The sequence below is a fragment of the Gymnoscopelus braueri genome, assembly GCF_963280865.1.
Source record: "Gymnoscopelus braueri genome assembly, chromosome: 14".
NCBI classification, from domain to species: domain Eukaryota; kingdom Metazoa; phylum Chordata; class Actinopteri; order Myctophiformes; family Myctophidae; genus Gymnoscopelus; species Gymnoscopelus braueri.
Genome location: NC_137619.1, coordinates 32,936,509 through 32,952,619, shown reverse-complemented (window position 1 = coordinate 32,952,619; position 16,111 = coordinate 32,936,509). Strand labels below are relative to the sequence as shown.

The following is a 16,111-nucleotide window of genomic DNA, read 5'->3' as shown; positions in this document are numbered from 1 at the left end:
ACTAAAATGATCAGAGTAAAGATAAGAGGGTCTAGCAGACCTCAAATCAGTCAAAGTGCCAAAGTCGGCCTTTTTCTCCTCAATTACCGGGTCTGTGAAGCCGGGGAGTGGAAGGCACAGAGGCTTGCTGCATTACTAAAGAGACAATCTATTTCCCCTTTGACCAGAGGGAGAGAAATCATTATGGCATGATTAGTAGCTTCGGCAGTGGGCGAGCATGGAGGTACTACGGGAGAAAATCGCATTAATTGCCTTCGTCCGAAGGCATGAACAGGATTGTTTTAGCGTTGATTTGTGGACCCCCGTACGACGAGCTGTCGGGAGATAAAAAGCTGAAGTCAGGTCTTAGTTATACTGGCAGACCTTCAGACGCGCAGAGGGAGAGAGAGAGAGAGAGACAGAGAGATCGAGAGAAGTGATTGTGTCAAAACGAGCTTCCTTGGCTCCTCTGTAAGTCCAACTCTATATGCCTCGTCTCCTTCTCTTTTCTTTGTCTTTCTTCACACTTCATAGTTTTCCTCCACACCTCCCCTCTATCCGTCCATCCCTCCCTCCACCCCTCCCTCCACCCCACCCTCCGTCACTCAGATGAACTGCACCCCCTACCCCTCCTCCCCACTCTCTCTCTCTCTCTCTCTCTCTCTCTCTCTTCCTCTCACCCTCCTCCAACTGATAGCTGCCTTGGCCGATTATTTCATCCGGCGTTGGTCCGTCGAGAGCCTCCTCTACCAGCTTTGGAAGAGCTTTAATTAGCCATGTTAATATCCCCTTCATTGGCCTTAACCCATTAATACCTGGAACGCATCTGTGTCACTTTTAGATTTATTTAGGCTATTCAAAAATAGCAGATATACAAGCTCATAGCGCGGCACCGAGTGCCGCGCTACGAGCTTGTATATCTGCTATTTTTGAAAAATCGTGAATTTTTTTTTTTTACATTTCTTTCCGAAAAACTGTTAGGATTTAGAAAATGTTTAGAAGCGGCCTCAGGTCTTAATGGGTTAATATCACTCAACACCTTCCTCCATCTCGGCGGCCACCAGGGTCCCTCTGTCCTGTCAGAACAGCTGATTATTGAGAAGGATAGCTTTAATCAAACCTAATTGCAGTTCATTCTTTCTCCCTATCCCCCTTTGCCCTCCATTGCCAACATCTAATGGCAGCGACGACTTGATATCCCATTAAAAAACAATTAAACAAGCCTCCTTTTGTCTCCGCGCGTGCCAAAACACCAGCACAAACTTCTGTAGATATTTAACCCATTAAGACCTGAGGCCGCTTCTAAACATTTTTTAAATCCTAACAGTTTTTCGGAAAACAATGTAAAAAAATAATTTTCACGATTTTTCAAAAATAGCAGATCTACAAGCTCGTAGCGCGGCACTCGGTGCCGCGCTATGAGCTTGTATATCTGCTATTTTTGAATAGCCTAAAGAAATCTAAAGTGACACAGATGCGTTCCAGGTATCAATGGGTTAAGAAGTAGAAGAGAGAGAGAGACAGGCCTCGTCTTAATTGCTCTCCTTTCCACCAAGGACCAATTTGCCGCGTGCTCATGGAGAATCTTAACCAACTCTAATGTAATGGATGCTATAGCTACCGCTATGGCGGTGGACTATGAAAATTAAGCTTATCTTTTTAGTAGGGAAATGGTGCTTAATTGCCTTCATAACAGTAAACATAAAGGAGCCGCTTTACGATAGTGTGGGCACGCATTTTCTGCTGCTTATTGTTTCGGAACTTTTACAGTAGGCAGCGCTGCAGAAGAGATTACAGTAGCATGTACAGTAAAGGCATTAAAGTAACCCAGTCCAACTCAAAAAAAGACGTTTGCTGTGACGTTTTTTACAAAGTCACAGCACTGCCTGGGATATGTATTCGATCTTGTTACTTGATGTAAGGTGATGCACGCATTGTATGCGCGCGCGCACACGCGCACACGCACACGCACACACACACACACACACACACACACACACACGCACACGCACACGCACACGCACACACTCACACACTCACACACACACTCACACACTCACACACTCACACACTCACAGGCACGCAGACTTGCACGCGCGGCAACCTAACCCAATCTGTATGAGAGGCGACAGACAAATAAAAGTCGTATTTCAGGTCTGCTTTCCGCAGATGTCTGCTGCTCTACATTACGACTCTATGGGGAAATAAAAACAGGGTCAGGGAATTAGAGTACATAATGGTCATTTTGATGATCAGCCAACAGATGCAACCCCCGAAAACGCACTGAGCACAATCAAGCAAAATGCACTAATGACAAGTCAGGTTTTTTTATGGCCCCTCACCGCACACCGACAGGCAATCAGCATTCTGGCGTGGCTTAAAACGCCTCTTATTGATGTCCGAGCCAAAGCCCCTCGGATGTGGAGGGGAAAATATTTTCTCACCTCTCTTCTCTCTCTCTCTCCTACTCTCTCTCTGGGGTCTTCGGTGGAGCACACGGTATTGGAGTCTATTGGAGAACGCTTCCAAATGACCACTGCATGTGTTAATGTGGTCGGGGTTAGGAGGGTCATTTCAGACCCTGATTTATGGCCTGGCTGGGATCCCACCGAGCACACGAGGCGTCCCGAGTGTTGTGAAAGCGTCCTCGGAGGCCGGCCACACAAGCCACTGTATTTAGCGGAATAAAAACCGGCCGTGCAATCTATGGTGCAATCTATGGTAATCCAATAAGTGGCCAGCGATGCTGAGAGCCAAGTGTTACAATAGAAACCACGGTATTGCACACATAGTAATCCTAGTGAAGGGTGATGAAAAATAAACATGCGGCCCAGTGTTTACGATGAATTTGAGAAAGCGGAGGAGCAATCGGTCACGATTCCGCAAGACGGACAAGTCAATCACATTGTTTTACACACTGTGGGTTGTATCAGATTGTAGACAATGTATTACCTTTGGGATGACTTTGCCTATTGCCCTCCTTGTTAAGCTCCCTTTATCTGCCTCTTTTACCATGTTATTGTATCTGTCAGAGCGAGCCAAGGCCATGTTTAAAGTATAGCTCTCAATAGAAGACGATATCAATAAAAGCCCCAAGTCTCTGAGAGAGAGCGAGAGAGAGAGAGAGAGAGAGAGGGAGAGGGAGAGAGAGAGAGGGGGGGGGAGAGAGGAGAGAGACAGGGAGAGAGAGAGGGAAGAGAGAGAGAGGGAAGAGAGAGAGAGGGGAAGAGAGAGAGAGAGGGGGAAGAGAGAGGGAGAGGGAGGGAGAGAGAGGGAGGGAGGGAGAGAGAGAGAGTGAGAGGAAAGGAGGCTCACAGGCTAACCAACCCTAGATCTCACTCAGACGTGACATTTGTACAGAGACGATTAGCCAGGTTGTAATTTGTGGCATAATTGCCTCACCCACCCACCAGTGTGTGCATGGGCGTGTGTGTGCGTATGTATGCATACATACGTGTGTGTGTGTGTGTGTGTGGGGGGGGGGTGTGTGTGTGTGTGTGTGTGTGTGTGTGTGTGTGTGTGTGTGTGTGTGTGTGTGTGTGTGTGTGTATGTATGTGTGTGGCGTACGCCGGTCCCAGGAGTGTCCGCCTAATTGCCTGACAGGACTATAGTTTTGTGGCGCGCTCTCACCTTGTTAGGTCCTTTATCCCTGATGCTCTTCAAACAAGACCTGGTCACAGGTGGGCCTCATTTGCCTCCCTATTGAACAGGAGAACTTTAATTGCACAGGGGGCGTTCTGGGATTAAGAGCTGGGAGGAATATCAAGTGACTTCCTGTATGCTCGTGGCAGATGGGTGTTGGGAAAGACCAGTGAACTCATCCGAAGGGATGGCAAGACAAAGAGGTCGAAGCTACATTAGCAATAGCAAATAATATGGAGATTCTGAGAGAATGGCACATATAAAGTACAGTACAGCAGTGGCTGTCAATCTTTTTTGAGCGTTGGACCACTAGCATATTTCGAACAATCTTCAAGGACCATCCACCCCACCTCCCCACAACACACTATATATACTGTATATACATTATATATTTAGTATGTAAGAAGTTTTTTTTATAATTTTTGAACAGTAATGATCTTAAAGCCAGCTTTATACTTACGCGCTGGTGTCACGCACCAACAATAGCCCTGCTACCCAGTGAGCTTGTAGATCTGCCATTTTCAGTGTCCGCGACACCGCGCACAATGGATTATATCAAGCCCTTAACACTAACAGTCAATATTTCGTGAATGGACTTATGAAATATTATTTAAACATATTTTAGATACATTTAACAAAGGTGCAGTATATATATATAGTGTGTGTGTGTGTGTGTGTGTGTGTGTGTGTGTGTGTGTGTGTGTGTGTGTGTGTGTGTGTGTGTGTGTGTGTGTGTGTGTGTGTGTGTGCGCGTGCGTGCGTGCGTGTGTGTGTGTGTGTGATTATGCCACTAGTGGTCCATGGACCACACCGGTTGAGGAACAGTGTAGTACAGCATGGCCTCCTACATACATACATACAGAGTTACAGACAGGTTGGAATAATGTCCCTCTGCTGGACATCAGTGAGATGTGGAATTGCACATTTCTTTCTGACTGCCTGGAGGAATGAAAGCTATGCCTTCACACAGTTAAATCCTTAGTGTTAATTGAACTGTGTGTGTGTGTAACAAATGGTACCATTTGTACACTCTCTGAGTTAAATTAAGATTTTACAGTGTTCCCGCACGAATGTCTGAGAACAATTATTCAAAATATGCAATGACTTTACCATTTCAGCATTTTGGCTCGACGACATGATGAGTTATGTTCTAACGTATTTGTTTTTCTCTTTTGTTTTGTGTACTCTTTCAGATTCTTCCTAAAGTTCTTCCTCAAGTGCAATCAGAACTGTCTGAAGAATGCAGGGAATCCTCGAGATATGCGCAGATTCCAGGTGACTGAAATCTATTGACTATTTCATACGACCAGTGGCGCGGGAAGGGGGGGGGCTATGGGGGCTGCAGCCCCCCTGGTGATGGGAGCAGCCCCCCTGGTGAAAAAAAAAAAAAAAAGTTTTATTTTATTTTATTTTTTATAATATATATATATTTTATGGATCATAGCAGTCTGTTACGGTCATGGATGAACTTCAACTGGTGTTTACACTGTCTTTCTGCCTTTTTGTGTGGGGAAAAACACAAAAATCGCGCCGCTCCCGCGCGAACGACGCACAGCCCCCCTAGGTATTAAGGGACTTCCCGCGCGCCTGCATACGACCATTTCACAATTGCACGCACATGCATTATTTATATATATATATATATATACACATATACATATACATATACATATATATATATATATGTGTGTACAAATACACATTCTTTGTCACTCACACACACACACACACACACACACACACACAGACACACACATACACACTCACCTCATACACAAGCAAACACACACGCACATGCATGTTCTCATACGCATGCAGACATGCAGGGCCACACAAACATTTATACTCACAATCATTCATGCTCACACATGAACACAATTATATTACTGGCATTAAGGAAGGCCAAGCCAGAGAGAGGGAGAAGAGAGAGAGAGAGAGAGAGAGAGAGAGAGAGAGAGAAGAGAGAGAGAGAGAGAGAGAGAGAGAGAGAGAGAGAGAGAGAGATTCTGTGTGCTCTGCTCTGCAGAACACATGTAAAGAATATTTATTAGGGAATACCATCTGACACAAATAAGGATATAGGATTTAAGAGGTGCCATCAATTGTGTTCCTGACAGTTTTCTGAGCCGAGCGCAGAGGGGAGGAGAATCCACATGTAACAACAGTGTTAACTCAGAGATGGTCTTGGCTGCGGAAACACACGCACACACGCACACGCACACACCGCACACGCACAACAGCAACACGCACACGCGCACACACACACACACACACACACACACACGCACACACAATCCTCTGCAGAGCCAATGAAAGCCATGTGAGATGTGTACTTGGACAAAATGCAGCCACTTATGCCAAAAGGGCAAAACCCAAATGAGTCCTTCCTCTGTGAGTTCTTAGCGCTCAATTATACACAGTAAAATCCCCAGAGTTAATTCATCCATTTGTAACTCAGAGAGTATACAAATGTACCAAATGGGTCCATTTGTACACTCTCTGAGTTCAATGAACGCTCAGGATTTGACAGTGTAACGCATCACGCAGTTTGGCATTGAACGTATTGATCCTTGCTTTTCCTGTGTTCATCTATCCATCCATCTATCCATTCATCCATCTATCCATTCATCCATCGATCTGTCCATCCAGCCCACCCAGATGCTTTCACTAGTCCTGTAAGTCACGGTGAGAGAGAGAGAGAGAGAGAGAGAGAGAGAGAGAGAGAGAGAGAGAGAGAGAGAGAGAGAGAGAGAGAGAGAGAGAGAGAGTGTAGTGCATGTGGACGACATGCACTTGCTAACAGCAAACTGTGGGAGTGTGTTCTTCACTGCCAACACCCGCTCAGTCACCTGGAATCTGCGCATATCTCGAGGATTCCCTGTATTCTTTAGACACAGATGTCACCTGATGTCACCAAACAGCACAACCCCACCACCACCACCACGATAGCCACAGAGAGGGCTCCCCACAGCCACCCCTCCAACTTGTGCAACAAAGAAATGCGAGGAAGTGACTGGTGCTCCACGTCAAAGCATCTAGCAACAGACATATAATGCATAATTATGTCTAATCTAAGAACGCGCAGAGTTTTACACTCTGAGCATTAAACGGACACTGATGATATGGCTGTGCATCAGATTTACGCCAGGTTTCACATTATTGTTAGCTCTGGCAGGGAAAGGTGGATTCTTGTCGATCGTCTCTTGTCCCCGAGCCAACGGCCAGTGCAGTGTTTTTTTTCTTCTTTTCCAAATAGATTTCCCAGATGCTCCACTGTAGGTGTTTCTCTGGCCAAGGTTGTGTATTCTGCATGCCTTCCACTACACTTATTACCCCCCAAAAACCAGCTGGGGGCCAGAGAGGGCCCAATCCATCATCCTCGGCTTGGCCCAGCTCTGAACCTGCTCAAAAGAATGGAGCTCTTTCACCTTCCCCCTCTCCCCCCCCCCCCCCCCCCGCCTCCACCACCCACCCCTCCCCAAACCAACCCCCCCAAAAAAAAGCCCCCAAAATTCCACCGCTACACCGAGGTCACTTACCGGCGAAGTGAACCTGAGAGGGGCTCTCTGTTTCCGGCCCAGGAACACTTTGGCCATTCACACGCCGTTCCACTGTTTGGAGAGATGTGGTAGTCAAAGAAAACAACAACAAAAATAAGCATTATGAAATATGGAGTGTGGTTTGGAATCCGATCCTAGTAAAATGTTTGCTGAGTGATGGCCCAGAGCATACGGTTCAGAGGCTAATGATTCCAGTAATAGTTTAAAAGGGAGGCCTTCCGTCCTCAAATAGATGTACACGCCGATCAATAATTCTGAGCTTCAATTATGATGACAGTTGTTAGAGTGGGGCAAACGGAAATGGTATTTGAGAGACTAAAAAGTCAATTAGCTGCACACAAGCGCAAGGCACCCCAAATGCAACAACGCAATAAACGCAGAGGAGGGCTGTCATGTGATACAGGTTTAACTACTTAAGCCCTATTTTATTCCTCATCGTACAATGTTGCCTCGCTGAGAAAATAGCCGATGTACAAGCTCACAATGAGACCTGTTGTGAGCTTGTAGATCTGCTATTTTCGAGGAAAGAAAATAGGCATGCCAGGTTAGGCTTGCCAGGTTGAAAGAGAGAATATCCATTTCTTTCAAAGACTGATAATCAATAGCTGGAGAGAATTTCTTAAAATGTGCATCTCATAACCATTCTCATTAAAAAAACAGTGTGTAAAAATACATTTCGTCTTGCTAGTTGTTTAATCACGTGTTGCCACTTTGACTTTTTCTGCAGGTTGTCGTATCGACGACCGTCAATGTGGACGGTCACGTCCTGGCCGTCTCCGACAACATGTTTGTACACAACAATTCCAAACATGGGCGAAGGGCTCGCAGACTCGACCCTTCAGAAGGTACGCCTCCTTATCTGGAGCATGGTAGGCACATTTTTACATCCTATGATTTGCTTCGCTCTTTTTTCTCTCTCCATTTTCTCCTCCTTTCCACCTCCTCCTCTCATCCTCCCATCCGTAGGTAGACCTAGCTGGTCCTAGTTCCACACAACTTTTTGTTCCTCCGTCACATGCACTTTCTTCTTAAGTTGCTTTTTGCCTCCCTCATGCTTATTATTTGGTCTAGACTGGAAATAGCATCGCTTGGCATACTGTATAGCTATCACACACATTTGACAGTGATAGCACCTCTTTTTGCCACAATTAAAACAAAAAGAATGCTATACTATTTCCAGTCTTCCAATCTTATTTGCACGTACAAAAAAAAACTATTGTGGGGAACGTGATCAAATTGCTTAAGAATCTGGCCGTGAGGTCAGTTTCCTGTCGTTGGGCTCTGCAGATTTAGCCGCGAGAAAGCAGGAACAGGAGGATGGGTGGGTGTTGGGCGGGTGGGGGGGGGGAGGGGTTGAAGGTGGGGGTGGCTGGCGGGTGCTCTGTATGAGAAAAACAGAACTTACTGTTTTTCTTCCAAATGATTCCATATGATAGACTGATTGCCTACTTGGCTGAGAGAGAGAAAAAGAGAGAGAGAGTGAGAGAGAGAGAGAGAGAGAGAGAGAGAGAGAGAGAGAGAGAGAGAGAGAGATGGAGAGAAACAGGACCACCAAACCATGGGAAATCCAAAAAGTAAAACGCACCAAACATAACCTTGTGACCCCGATGGCCTCCACTCGCAGATGGGAGCACACGCAGCTGAAAGATTACAGGAAGAGGAAAAAAAAAAGAACTGAGCAGGGGCCAATTGTGCAAATTGCTTATCTTCAGATTTCAAGAGCCAATTATGGCTGGGCAAACAGTTTATGTACACCACTGACTAAAACAACCTTCTCTACACATTAATGGGCATTAATGGTTCTATCACCAAAAGCAAATGTAATGTTTAATACAACAACAGCTAATAAAAAAAAAAGGAGTAGACAATTAATATATCTTGGTGCACTCGGGTCCGCGTGGGGGAAAAAGCTAATCTATTTGTTTTTGTCTTTATTAATGACTCCTCTACTGGAGAACAAAATCAAATAATTAAAGTCCTGCCCCAAGCACCAAAGTCATTATGTTCGTTGACGTTCTGTTTGTGTGTCTCACGTTTATGACACGATAGGTGTGGATCGCCTAGCAACCAGTTTCTTAATGAGGAGAGCAATTAAAGAGGTTGAGCCCTCGCCTCCATGTTCCCCATGTCCCACGGGACCGCCCTGTGTTGTGTGTGTGTGTTCTTTACAGGTCCCCCCCCCCCCCTCCCCTCAACCTATCCATTTCTTCTCCTCTTCACCACACTCTTCAAAGCACTGGAGTGACTCCCTGTAAAGCACGCAAGAAAGCTATTGTCAACCGCCCAGTTGAACATGTCTTTCTCTAACAAGTTTAATATACCTCCCCTTTACTCATCCTTGTATGCTCCGATAAGTCAGAGACAACTTTCCTTCAACCCCACCCCCACCCCTCCCCATGCACTACAAAATCCGGAGCATTACTTTAACTCCGAGACTGTCTGAAAGCGTCTGTTTTAACAGTCCCACAGTTAAAGTAATGCTCCGGATATTGCAGCGCGAGTTCAGTCTCCATCACAAACAAAAGTGAAAATGCATCAACAGAGCTAGCTGGGGCTAAGACCTCTCTTCACTGTGTTTTGAGACACCTCCAGCAGACGCTCATAGATGTGACACACGAGAACAGGATACTCGGTCATAAAAAGCAATCCTATCCATGTCCTCCATAGCACTCTGACACAGCGCTGGCAGACAGACAGCGTGCTTTAAATTAGCAACACATTCTTCCCTGCGAGTTCACTGGGTGAGAAGCCTCAGATATGTGGCTGGCTGAGTTGCTGTGTGTGTGTGTGTGTGTGTGTGTGTGTGTGTGTGTGTGTGTGTGTGTGTGTGTGTGCGTGTGGAGAAGGTATCCATGCTCTCAGCGCATCTCAATACTACTGTGTGTGGTGGTGCCGAGTGCCGTGCATTGATCAAGAGGTGCTGCCCCCCTGTTGGCCCAAAGTGGGGATAGGCCCCACAGCGTGACAGGCTGAATCCCACCATGTGGCATTTTTGTTTTGCTTGTGTGTACTGTCACACAACAAGCACATTATGCATTCAGACACCAATGTGCTCTGCAGCGGCCTGTCACTCAAACATGTATGGATTCAGGCTCAAAGGTGCATAAACATGCTCACAAATAGCCTGGTCTTTTATATACAGCGCCCCCCACCACACACACACACCCACCCACCCACACACGCGCACACACACACACACACAGAATCCCCCTCTCCCTACAAAAAACACACACACACACACACACACACACACACACACACACACACACACACACACACACACACACACACACACACACAGAGACACACACACACACCACACGTTCCTCAGCTCTGTTCCGCCATTATAGAGCCCTAGACAATATAGGAGACTCAACACAGAGCCTGCAGCTCTTGCCTCATTTGCATGCCAAGTGGCTGTAATGCTGTTAGGCTTTATGCAATAAAGACAAGTGAATCCAGACTGCTGGGCCTAAGAGAGAGAGAGGGAGAGAGAGAGAGAGAGAGAGAGAGGGAGTGAGAGAGAGACAGAAGAAGGAAGAGAGAAAGGAGAGTGAGAGTCAGAGAGTCAGAGAGAGAGAAAGAGAGAGAGAGAGAGAGAGAGAGAGAGAGAGAGAGAGAGAGAGAGAGAGAGAGAGAGAGAGAGAGAGAGAGAGAGAGAGAGAGGGAGCGAGTGAGTGAGAGTCAAAGGGAACAGATGGCTCAGGGAGAGGTAAAAGGTATAATCCCATCAGCTGCACTATCAGCCGACCATCTGGACATCCCACAGCACAATTACAACACATTTCAGCAGGCAGAACAAAGGACAGCTTCGCGGGGCCACATCAGACCTGTTTGAGCATCTCAATAGCAGAGCCGGGGACCTCCTCCGCTCAGATCTCGGATCGGTTTTGACGTCTTCCGCTGCTAACCTTAACAAGGGGGAAGTGGGGTGGAGGCTGGTCACAGAACAGCTGCCGCCTGATGCTTTTTTCACAGCAACGCTATGCTAAAAGTAAAAAATATATATAAAACTATTGTGTCAAATTTTATACAATTTGAAATAATAATAAGAAAAAAATTACTTCTGGCCCAAAGTTTGTCGTGACTTGGTGATGCAACACTCGGGCACACAAACACACACACACACACACACCCACACACACACACACACACACTCCTGCCAGCCTCATGTGTCCACTCCCTGTGATGCCTATCATCTGCTGAGGGGGGCATTGTGCGTGTCTATCATCAGATCGCTGCACTGACTGTGTAATCCACTTCGCCACGGTCCCCATTCAGCACATGGTCCCCTCTCTGTCTGTGCATTGAGACATATGCAAATTTTTCAGGCAGAAGGGTGGACGGCTTAGGGCCGCCGTCACTGCCTCTCCATGGGTCCTTTTTGTGTGTGGGAGGGGGGCTTTGGGATTTCCGAGGTGGTGCGTCTGCACTCTGTGTGTGTGTGTGTGTGTGTGTGTGTGTGTGTGTGCACGCGCGTGTCTGTGGTAGGCTGCAGCTGCCCCCCAACAGTCACCATCAGCACCAGGCCCCCTATTCTAGTCTCCTCCTCCCTCTCTCGCTCTCTCTCTCGCTCTCATCCCCAAAGTCAATTTGTTTACAGTAATTTTGAAGGGTGAATTATTTGCCATAATCGTCCACACTGATGAAGGTCAGGCCCTTAGAGGCGGCCCAGCATGCCCATGGAGGGTTGGTCCTCTTTCAGACGCTCCGCTTCGCAATTAAGGAAAGCAAATGTCACTCCTCCAGGCCGCACAAATGAAAATCTGTACGAGGCGATTAGCATGAAGTCAACAGCGCCTGTTAAAGTCAGATTCCCTGTAGTACCAACGTGTGTGTGTGCACTTTATGGGCAGGGAGAGAGAGAGCAAACATGACCCGAACAGACCCAACAGCAAGGCAAACAAAGGGAGATGTCTTGTCTGAGGTGATCCATACAACAATGGCCGCCTGTGATTTACTTACTGGATGGAAGGGATAATAGAGGTTAGAACTGTGCGCGTAAAAGAAAGGGAACTTGCTGAAACGGCCCGCCACATTTTGAGAAGCAGTAGAAGGGGGGAAAAAAAACACAACACGCACAATTCATAGTGTGTTAAAAGATATTGATGGAAATAGATTAAATTTGATATTGCTATTTTATGGCTAGCTGTCATGCTATTTCGGTTGTAAACACGGTGTTGTGCTGAGCGCCATATTAAGGTAATGCATCAAATGACAGTGAACGTGAGGCACCAGATCACTCAAATTAGATTATAATAACAACCCCCTGACTCTTGATGAATGGAACCGTTATGTTGCAGAAGTCCTGCCAGATGAAAAGCATTGTAATAAACAATATGAAATGGATTGAATCGATCACAAAAAAGGAGGGGGAAAAAAAGTCTCGGATCTGAATAATTCATGAGTGCATTTCGCGTTATGAAAGCTGAAACTACACTCTAAGCAATGTGCCTGCACTGCATATGCAGAACAAAGGTAATGAAATAACATGAACCAGCAAAGCTTTCGCTTGTCATTTCCACTTTGACGGCCCGTATTCTTGACTCATTTAAGATGTGTTCAACTTTGAAATTTTTACTGTACACACAGAAGCCACGCTTAATCAATTCTGATAGCTACATTTGCTCTGACACATAATTTGCTCCATCAAATCATTTTCCTGCCGAGCCCGGCGTTTAGCCTTTTGTGAAGTGGACCATTTGAAGGGTCTGCTTAACTACACCACTCCAGCGCGCTGATAAATGATTTTGATTCTCATGCCTTAAAGGACAAATCCATCATTTTTTTTCAGAGGTAATTTCCATGATATGTCTTTGTGAAAGAGACATGGGGGTAGGGGGGGAGTAGGGGGGAGTAGGGGGTGGGCACGTAGAGGTGATGCAGTACCATGTCTGTGTGGAAACACACGTGGGCCCCCACTGTGGGAAGCCTAGGTGCTGAATTTGCTCTTCTGTTTTGTCTTGGATAAGCAGCCACCCCGTGCATCAAGGCCATCAGCCCGAGCGAGGGATGGACCACTGGAGGCGCCACTGTCATCATCATAGGAGACAACTTCTTTGACGGCCTGCAAGTCGTGTTCGGGACCATGCTCGTATGGAGCGAGGTATGATGGCTTGCATTTAATGAGATTGGCTGTTTGGATTAGGTTGACGATGCAATATATTGTCTTTATTACTGTTTCAATCGTGCTTTCACTGAAACCTCATTTCAGTCACAAAAGCATCTATTTCAAAATGAATGAATAAATCTCACAGATGCGACATCTATCACACCTAGATCTAGCGTAGTTCGGTGTAACAACGAGGCTGATTATTTCTTTGCTCCCCTCTCTTATCAAAGCTGATAACCCCCCACGCCATCCGCGTCCAGACCCCACCCAGGCACATCCCCGGTGTTGTGGAGGTCACGCTGTCCTACAAGTCCAAGCAGTTCTGCAAAGGTGCCCCTGGCAGATTCGTATACACCGGTGAGTTCAACATCTCTTGTCTCCCCCTATCTCTTCTCTGTCTCTGTCTATCCTCCGCAGACCTCTGGCTCTCCTCTTCTCCTCCTCCTCTCCTTCTCTTGCTCTGGCCGTCTGTCTGTCCATCCCTCTCTCCCCTCTACCTGGATGGCGCCCTCAGTGCCGTGCATCCAGTTGCTAATAACCACCTAACCAGGGCCCTGCTTTGTTGGAATGTCAAAACGTGTGAGATCTGCACGGCTAGCTAAAATGTGTTTGGTGGAGGGGCTTCTATACCAGTGCAACCTGATCCCTCCCCGACCTGCCATTATACAGGGGCTGCCAGGCTCTGTTAAACTCAAGCTGTCAGGATAAGTCGTTCTTGCCAATTCTGTTTATCTACCTCCCCCCCACCCCACCCCCTATGAGATAGACAGCTTTTTCTGTTAATTTGTGGATTTTCATAAGGCACAGAGTGGTTTCATTTTTATATAAATCAGATTGGAATGGGAGGATCGTGTATATTAAACCTGGTGTGTGTGTGTTTGTATGCACGTGCCAGTGCAAGAGGATGTGTGGGAGAATCAGGAAGAACGGGCGCAGAGAAAGTGAGCACTGTGTGTGTGTGTGTGTGTGTGTGTGTGTGTGTGTGTGTGTGTGTGTGTGTGTGTGTGTGTGAGAGACGTGTGTCACACACTATAAGTAAGGGGTCTGATTATCTTGGCTAACAGAAGGAAGTGGTGGTCTTATCTGTCATCATTGGTGAGCAGGCAGAGGTCGCGGGGTCACAGCCCGTCTGACCTGGAAGCCTCTGTCTGCTCCAACTCTTGATGGGCAGAATGAGACGAGGGCAGCGTCAAAGCCCTCCCGCCCCCCTGAGCCCCCACAGGCCTCCAACGCAGCACTGGCCTTGAGCGCGCCCCCCATCCCCCCCCCCTCCCTGAACCCCTAACCAGACGCCTCCATCCTGGGGGCAGCTGTTTCTCATCAAGTCCCTCCCAACGACCCCCCCCCCCTTCCACCCCCCCATCACAGCCATCCGTCCCCTTCCCCTCCAACCGTGCAGTCTGGCCCGGCTCTCCTGCGTTTAACCTCCCTAGCAGGAGCAGAGCAGAGGCCAACAAGGCACCAGGATAATGAAACAAGAGTGTAGTGTGCTGCGTTATAAGTGTATGTACGTGCATGTGTGCGCGCGAGAGAGACTCACATGTGTGCGTCTGTGTGTACATGTGTTAGCGCAAAGCCCTGGGAAGGTGTATAAGTTAAGACATTAATGGCTTCTATAGCACCCCGGTGAAAGTGCCTGGTCCCTTAAGAACAGACCCCATTAGTCACACAGGCTAAGCGGATTGGGATGATTACCATCAGGTTTTACTGGGGAAACGTGTCCCCTTCCTTCTACCCCTGTTGATTTTTTCCCCCATTCTTCTCTCCGTCTTCCATGGGCTCCTACTCTCTTCCAGTTAGTATGAAGATACAATTACCCCGGGAGGCAATGGTGGTACAATTGATTAGTGCGGTGAATTAAAAGAGAAAGTCACCAATAGACAGGTCCGGCTCCTCCGCGTTGCTATTCCCTGTGTGGCTCGCCCTGATTGTACAAGGGGTCGTCACTTGAGAGAATGAGGCCGTTAGTGAGCTCGGAACGCTTAACGACAGAATTAGCTACCACTGATTCCATATGTACAGTAATTGCTAGGTGATAGGATATTAGCTACCTCTCTCAGACAGTAAAATGTAAGCCAGGCTGATGGCGCTCGCTGTGAATGCAAAAGAGATTGGATCATGTATTTAAGAATGAAACAGCTCATTTCAAACCACGGAACTGCTGTCCTTCTGTATTAACGGACTCTGAACAAACATTCTACGTCACGGGTAATGAAATAGATTAGAAATGTCCTCCAGTTAAAATGGCAAATTGGATGAGCCAGAAAGGGCATGTAGTGACATTGTGGCGGTGCTGGCAATTTCGTTGCCTTAAGCCTATGTCAGACCAAAGATTTGTGACGTGATTTAGCCGATTCACAAGCTCACAACGTGTTGCATCCGTGACATGATGTGAGCTTGTAGATCGGCTATTTTCGCATAAATTAAGCGAGAGAAATCGCAGCAGTCTGAATTACCCCTTAGGGTATTTCAACCGAGTGGCATGCAGACATTGAGCTACGTGCTACGCTAATTAGCTGTTCCCATCTTAGCTACTTATTTACTTTTATCGGCCCAAAATGGCGTAAAAACTTTCAGGAAGACATAATACCTTTAGTATCTTTAGTTTGCATCTCCTCTTGTTGTGTTTCTTGTTTTCTGAATTGTGCACCTGATGGCCAGGGTTGAATGTTTGAAGCCATGGGCCCTTGGACTACTTTAATTGTAGAGTAGCCCCCCCCCCACCCCACACACACACACATTTTCGAATAATATGCCACTGCCATGCTCAGTGCTAAATATAGTATCACATACACACATCATCAGCGACTGAGCCGC

General features: G+C 46.9%; 2 protein-coding genes across 12 annotated transcripts in view; one reads left to right on the top strand and one right to left on the bottom strand.

Moving 5' to 3' along the window:
- The window catches only part of LOC308101055 (methylated-DNA--protein-cysteine methyltransferase-like), a 114,724-nt gene that overhangs the window by 44,661 nt on the left and 53,952 nt on the right, over window positions 1-16,111 (bottom strand). The window lies entirely within an intron of this gene.
- The window catches only part of LOC308101054 (transcription factor COE3), a 79,595-nt gene that overhangs the window by 42,801 nt on the left and 20,683 nt on the right, over window positions 1-16,111 (top strand). For 5 of the 11 annotated variants that reach the window (XM_080450355.1, XM_080450349.1, XM_080450354.1 and 2 more), the window contains exons 7-10: window positions 4,816-4,897; window positions 7,910-8,051; window positions 13,155-13,288; window positions 13,525-13,651. In XM_080450355.1, the coding sequence (XP_080306481.1) occupies window positions 4,816-4,897; window positions 7,910-8,051; window positions 13,155-13,288; window positions 13,525-13,651 (485 nt within the window). The remainder of the gene's footprint in view (window positions 1-4,815; window positions 4,898-7,909; window positions 8,052-13,154; window positions 13,289-13,524; window positions 13,652-16,111) is intronic. The other 6 variants (XM_080450347.1, XM_080450353.1, XM_080450351.1 and 3 more) reach the window with 2 other exon arrangements.